Source organism: Anser cygnoides, chromosome 12 (genome assembly GCF_040182565.1).
Source record: "Anser cygnoides isolate HZ-2024a breed goose chromosome 12, Taihu_goose_T2T_genome, whole genome shotgun sequence".
Taxonomy (NCBI): Eukaryota; Metazoa; Chordata; class Aves; order Anseriformes; family Anatidae; genus Anser; species Anser cygnoides.
This window is the reverse complement of record NC_089884.1, coordinates 1,830,554-1,837,269: the sequence shown is the minus strand read 5'-3', so window position 1 is coordinate 1,837,269 and position 6,716 is coordinate 1,830,554. Positions and strand designations below refer to the sequence as shown.

General features: G+C 69.0%; 1 protein-coding gene across 1 annotated transcript; it reads left to right on the top strand.

Annotated features, from left to right (window-relative positions):
• The first annotated feature begins 1,467 nt into the window (after positions 1-1,467).
• On the top strand, positions 1,468-5,816 carry CDT1 (chromatin licensing and DNA replication factor 1). The gene is made up of 10 exons (XM_067004203.1): positions 1,468-1,918; positions 2,087-2,194; positions 2,325-2,530; positions 2,988-3,185; positions 3,361-3,506; positions 3,719-3,822; positions 4,099-4,287; positions 4,667-4,801; positions 4,895-5,096; positions 5,208-5,816. The coding sequence occupies exons 1-10, from the start codon at positions 1,583-1,585 to the stop codon at positions 5,369-5,371; spliced, it is 1,788 nt and encodes a 595-aa protein (XP_066860304.1). The 5' UTR covers positions 1,468-1,582; the 3' UTR covers positions 5,372-5,816.
• The last annotated feature ends 900 nt before the right edge of the window (positions 5,817-6,716 follow it).

The following is a 6,716-nucleotide window of genomic DNA, read 5'->3' as shown; positions in this document are numbered from 1 at the left end:
AGCGCGGTGAAACGCGGCGTGCAGCCACCGGGACCCCCGAGCAGCCGCGTCCCCATGGGGCCGGGTGCCCCGTCCCGTGTCCCACCATCACACCCAGCCACGAGGGCAGCATCGCAGCACCCAGGCAGTGCTGGAAGCCGCCGGCGCTCCAGAGCAGGAAGCATCAGCCCGTAAAATTCTCCGCATTCTTTGGCTTCGCCTCGTCTGTTTTCCGTGCGCGCTCAATGGCCGGGCATCCAGCTGGCTCCCCGCCGACCTGCTCCCCGCCTCGGTGGGCTCCTGGGCTCCCTCGGGGCTCTTTCCACTGCTACAGAAGCCCCGTCCATCCAGACACCACTGCCCATGCCGCAGCTCCCAAACTGTGAGGAGGACGGACCCGAGGACCCCCCCTAAATGGGTTCGGTGTGGGCACACCCCGACACCTGGCACAGCCCCACGTGGGAGCTGGGGTGGGCTGCAGGCACCTGAGCCACCTCCGAGCACCCTCGGAGCAGGGACCCAGCCCCTCTGCCAACCCTCAGGGCTGGCCCCTGGACAGATTCACTCATACAAATAAAACCCTTGCGAACCCCAAGCCACGAGGCTGTAAATCGTGCCAGGGTCTCACGGACACAGCACTAGAGATCATTGCTGCAAAATCCCCAGGCTGCGTCCCCCCAGCCCCAACAGATCCTGGAAGGGGCGGCGCGTGGCACCCACACCAGCACCCTGCTCCCAGCCCCGAGCACCCCCCGAGCCACGGCCGGGCCGGGAGCGGAGGCTGCGGGAGTAAATGGGCGCAGGGAACGGCACCCCTGAGCCCTGCCTCGCGCAGCCGAATCCGGCCCCGCTCCACTTTGCCGGCCTCGCTCAGGCGCTAAGAGCCGTGCTGAGAGCAGCGCGGCCCCGTAATGCGCTGCGGGCACGGCCTGAGTGCCCGGCAAGGCGCTTTCCGGGCGGGCACGCTGCTCCCACGTCCGGGCAGTGCCATTAGCTCCCGGCCGTGCAGATGGGGACCCCGCAGCCAGCCTCTGCACCTGGGGCTGCTTTTGGGGTGCAGCCACGAAGCAGCAGCAGCTTTTGCAGGCTGGTTCCCCCTGCGTTTTGCAGAAGGAAGGGGGCTGAGACCCCCCCCCCCGCCCCAGCTTGGGCAGGACCCTCGCCATGCGCTGCGCTCCCAGGGCACGCACCCCTGCTGCACCCAGCCGAGCACCGACCCCTGCAGCTGCAGCAACACCCCAGGGGGGTCCCCAAGGCCACCCCAGCACCCCGGCTGCGAGCTGGGCACCCTCGCCCCATGCGGGCTGGCAGCGGGCAGCCCCTCGGCCCCGTGCACGCTGCGCAGAGCCGCGACCCCCAGCCCGGAGCTGCCCCCCCCCCCCCCCCCCAAATTGCGCCCCCCCACGTGGAGCCCCCAGGGGGTGCGGAACGCGGCTCCTTTAAGAGCCCCGTGGCGCCAATTCCGCCCCACGTGACCCGCCGGGGGGCGGCGCCGCGGCCGCGCGGGTTCCCGCCAGGAGCGGCGGCTTTGGCGCGCGCGCGCCAGCGGCACCGGGAGCGGCACCGGGACACCGGGAGCGGCACCGGGACGGGCGCCGGGGCCATGGCTCAGCTCCGCCTCACCGACTTCTTCGGCCGTGCCAAGGCGGCCGCCACCGTCCCCGCCAAGCGCGGCGGCGGCCCCCGGCTGAAGGCAGCCCCCGGGGGAGCCCCGGTGCACCGGGAGGCCGAGGATGGAGCCCCGCCACCGCCGCTGCCCGCCTCGCCCCGCACCCCGTCCCGCGGCGCTGTCCCGGCCGTGTCGGGGCTGGCGGGCAGGAAGCGGAGCCGCCGCGAGATGGAAGCGGAGCCGCTCACCGGGGCCGGTACCGGGGAGCGCGGAGGGAAATCGGCGCGGAGGAGGCTGGAGCTGCCCGCGGACGCGGGGCCGCCGGCTGCGGTACGGGGCCGGGAGACCTGGAAACGTGGGGGGGGGGGGGGCAGGGGGGGGGGGGGGACACGGGGGGGGGTGGCGGCATCCCCGGTGCGCCCCCCCGGGCCGGGTTGCTTCCCCGTGCGAGGCAGGGGGTCCCGGGGGGGTTCCTAACGCAGCCCCGGTGTCCCGCAGGCCGCCAGCCCCTCACCGGCAGAGCCCCCCCCGGCGGGCAGGACCCGATCCCCCGGCCGGGAGCAGGACGACGGGATCGTGCCGCGGAAAGCCCCGCGCCTGGAGCCGGTACTGGGACGGGGACAGGGTGGGGATGGGTACGGGAATGGGTAAGGTTATGGGGTGGGTGGGCTCGGGGTCTCTGGCTGTCCGCTGCCCCCCTCCCAGCACTTTCCTGACCCTGTCCCCGCACCCCCAGGAGGACCTGGCCGCGCTGCGGAGCCGCCTGCAGAGGATGAAGATGAAGACCCCGTCCCAGCTGCTGCCCATCCCTGCTGGGGCCGGTGCTGAGCTGCGGAGCCGCCTGGAGACCCTGCGGGGCCTGGAGCTGCGGCTCCGCGACAAGGCGGCGGCGAGCGGAGCACAGACACAGGAGACAACAGCTCCGGCAGCGGAGGCGACTGGGTGAGGAGCAGCTTTGAGGGGACATCGGGGTGTCCCGGGGGTGCTGCAGCACGAGGAGAGGTGCAGCGGTGCAGCAGACCCGTGCAGTTTTGCATCTGGGGTGAGAAGGGCACAGGGGCTCCCCTGGGCCCAGCCCCGCTGCCCGAGCGGCTGCACGCAGAGTGCTTCCCCCCCACCAAACCCCGTCCCCAGGGCGCACAGGGCAGGCTGTGACCCAGGGACCCGCGTGGGGTGCTCGGAGAAGGGTGCTGGCACAAGGGGAGCAGAGGGGACCTGCCCCAACCGGGGTGGGCGCACGGCTCCCAGCTCAGCCCTGCTGGCAGCAGGGTGCTCTCCGAGACCCCTGTCCCAGCCCAGGTGGTCTTGGTCCCCCCGTGCGTGCTCGGGGCTGTCCCCATGCCCCATTCCCTGTGGCCGCTCTGAGCAGGGCACCCTGATGCCTCTCCTCCTTCCCCAGCGGCCAGAAGCTCCCCGCGTACCAGCGGTTCCACGCCCTCGCGCAGGACCAGCCGCCGGGGCTCACGCTGCCCTACAAGTACAAGGTGCTGGCTGAGATGTTCCGCAGCGTGGACACCATCGCCGGGATGCTCTTCAACCGCGCCGAGACCATCACCTTCGCCAAGGTCAAGCAGGGGGTGCAGGACATGATGCGCAAGTGAGTCCGCAGCGATGCTGGAGAGCATCTTGCCGAGTCTTTCGGGGCTCCCAGCTTCAGCTGGTGGGGCCGGTTCCCTGGCGTCAGCCCTGAGTGCCCTGGCGTCATCCCTTGGGGTTTCTGAGCTCCCTGGCATCATCCCTTGGGGTTTCTGAGCTGCCTGCTGCTGTTGCAGGCAGTTTGAGGAGCGGCACGTGGGCCAGATCAAGGCGGTGTACCCCACCTCGTACCGGCTGCGCCAGGAGAAGAACATCCCCACCTTCGGCAGCGGCGTTAAGAAGTCCGACTACCAGCTCACGCTGGAGCCCGTGCTGGGGGAAGGTGCGTGCGGTGGGGAGCGGCGGGTCCCAGGAGTGCTCTCTGCTCCCTCCAGCAAGGAGTCTGAGCGTGCTGGAGCTGGAAAACGCTTCTGGGGGGCGAGTGGGAAGTCGGGGCAGCGGGTCAGCCCCGCGGCAGGGCTCTGGTCCTGCCATTTATGAGGCTCGCTCCGCTTTGCCAGATGATGCAGGTGATGCTTTCCTCTCTCCTCGCAGACGAGAAGGTGTGCGGCCGCCCGCACCTGTCGGCATCGCGCTTGCTGGAGCGCAGGAAGGAGTTCAACCGCAGCCTGGTGAACATCGTCAAGCAGCACCACGCGGTGAGCCCCAGCTCCCTCCGCTTCGGGCTCGGGGTGCTCCGGGCGCTATCCGAAGGAACGGGTGGCACCCAGGCCGAAGGATGTCACGGGGCCGGGGGCTCCGTGGATGCTCGTGGCGGGCAGACAGCGGTGTGGGATGAAAACTGGGAAACACGTGGCTTGAGAGAGGCCAAGGCTGGGTTTTCTCCTGGCTCTGGCTTCCTCCAAGCCTTGCTGGGAGCACGGTGGGGCCACAGACCCATGGGTGCAGCGACGCTGTTCTCGCCCCCCCTCCAGGCGTTCCTGGCCGCCCTCACGCCCCCCATGGTGGTGCCCGAGGACAAGCTGACCCGCTGGCATCCCCGCTTCAACGTGGACGAGGTGCCGGACATCAGCCCGGCGGAGCTGCCGCGGCCGCCGCAGGAGGACAGGATCACCACGGCCCAGGAGCTGCTGAGCACGGCTCGGGGCACGATGATCCCCAAGGTGAGCAGGGACCGGGGTCTGGCTCCAACTGCTGCCCTGGGGGGTCCCAGACCCCAAACTGGTCCCTCTTGGGAAGATGTTAATGGACAGGAGTGGGGAAGGGTCGCCTTGGAGCACTGTAAGATGGGGGCAGTTGGGAAGCCAAGCCTGGCCGCGCATGGGGCTGTGCACGGGGCTGGTTTGGGGCTAGAGGAGCCGATTCGGGCTGGGAGAGGAGACGGAGGACACCAGGCCGTCCCCCCGCAGGCAGGACGGGTCAGAGGGGTGTGGGGGTGCTGGGCGGCTGCAGGGTGGCCGCTGGAGGTGGGGGCGGCGGAGGGGAAACTTCTCCTTCCTCCCAGCTGTAACCCAACTCCTCCTCCCCCTTCCACATGAGCAGATGGAAAAAGCTCTTGCCAACCTGGCCCTGAGAACCGCTGAAGCCGGTGCGGGGGAACCGGTGCTTTCCAAAGCACCGTCCCCTGCCAGCACCTCCAGCGCTCTGAAGGGGGTGTCCCAGGCGCTGCTCGAGCGGGTGAGTAATTCGGTCCTGGCCGTAACGGGGCCTGGGGGATGGGGGGAACCTGCCTGCACCCGATGCCCCCTCTCCTCCCTCCTCTTCCCCCAGATCCGCGCGAAGGAGGCGCGGAAGCTGCAGGCGCTGATGACCCGGGACCCGCGGCAGGAGGAGCGGCTGGCCATGCTGGGGCGGCTGCCGGCCATGGCCCGCGTCCTGCGCAACGTCTTCGTGGCCGAGAAGAAGCAGGCGCTGCCCCTGGAGGTGGCGTGCGCCCGCATGGCCGAGAGCTTCCCCACGCAGATGACCGCGGGTAGGAAGGAGCGCGCGGGGCTCCCCGGGTGGTGCAGGGCTGGGGGCGTGGGTTTGGGTGGGCTGGGGTGCGGAGCTCTCACCCGGCTGCTTCCCCCCCCCAACCCCGCAGGAGAGATGGAGAAACACCTGCGCCTCTTCGCGGAGCTGCTGCCCGACTGGGTGGGGATCCACGCCATCAGGACGGACACCTACATCAAGCTGGACAAGAACAAGGAGCTCGGGCTCGTGGTGGAGAGGCTCGCCAAGGCGGCCAAGGAGGCGGAAGCGCTCTGAGCCCGACAAAGGTCCGGGCTTCCCCTGCGCAATCGTCTCTGTAGGCGTAGCGAGCCCCGGCCGTGCTCCGGGGGTGGTTGAGGAAGAGGAGAGCGGGCATTAATGTAACTAGTTCCTTTGCCAGGGTCCCCGAGGGCTGTAGTTAACCCCCAAGGTGAAGGCGGGCAGTCCTGGGGTGGCCCCAGGCGGCGAAGAGGAGTTTCTGACCTGTTGTGGTGTTCTCCTGAAGGCTGGAGGCAGGAGCTTCCACCCAGGGACTGGTGGGGTGGAGGCAGGGGGAGAGGGTGACAAGGAGGGAAGGAGTGAGAGAAGAAGTCACAAATTGATGTTTTGGCTCTCCGGGCCTTGTTCTGTTTTTAAGGGAGGGAAACACGCATCTCCAGCTCTGGCTGGAAACAACGACAGGACTTGTCAAAACATATTTGCATTAAATGTTTTAAATAGAGCCGACTCCTGTCAACCCAGCGCTCTTCCTCCCGCGCGCTGCCTGCCTGCGCCGCTTCGCCCCGCGGTTCTCCGTGGCACCGGGCCCCGGCCGCTCACGCAGGGAAGGGCCGGGTCCTCGGCCAACTCCTGCAGAAAGGCTTACTGGAAAAAGTGAGCGTGGGCTCGCGGAGAGCTGAATGCAGCTTTTGTAAATAGTAGGGCCCGGGCGGCAGAGGGGACGGACTGCAGCCCAGCTCCTGCTGGGGACGGGAGCTGGGAGAGAGGGCTGGAGGCAGCGGGGGGTGGTTTTAGGCAGGGGAAGCGCGAGCTGCTCTCGCTGGGAGCTGCCGAAGGGGCTGGGGAAGAGGGATGAGCGCTATGAGGAGGGTGCCAGCTGCAGCAGAGGTGCCTGCCTGGCCCCGCACCCAGCTTGGGTCACTGCTGGGGGACAGGCGCTGCACAGGATGGGGGCTGCCTGGTGCTGGGCGCGCTCACCTTGGCTGCTCAGAATCGCAGATTCTGGTTAAAAAGTGGAAGCAGCAGCACAGAGGCACCTGTCCTTTGTCCTGCTGGCTGTGATGTCCCAAGGAAGCCTCCCCAGGTGGAGTGCTGCTGTTCCAGGCTGGTACCGTCGGTGACCCCACAACGCACCCCCCTCCAGCACCCCGCTTGCAGTCTGGCTGCAGCCAGCCCCGCTCCCAGCAGGAGCAGCCCCGGGGGGGGGACACACAGGAGGGTTTGTTTAAACCCTGCACAGAGGCTGTGGGGTGAGGGCACGGGGCTGGGCTCAGCACAGAGCCCCTCTGGGAGCTCCCAAAGGGTGGGTGAGCAGAGCTGGTGGCAGCAGGCGTGTGCTTGCCCCCGGGGAGCTCGCAGCGAGCTCCCGTTTGCTGCTCGGGCAGAAAAGCTTCCTCCTGCC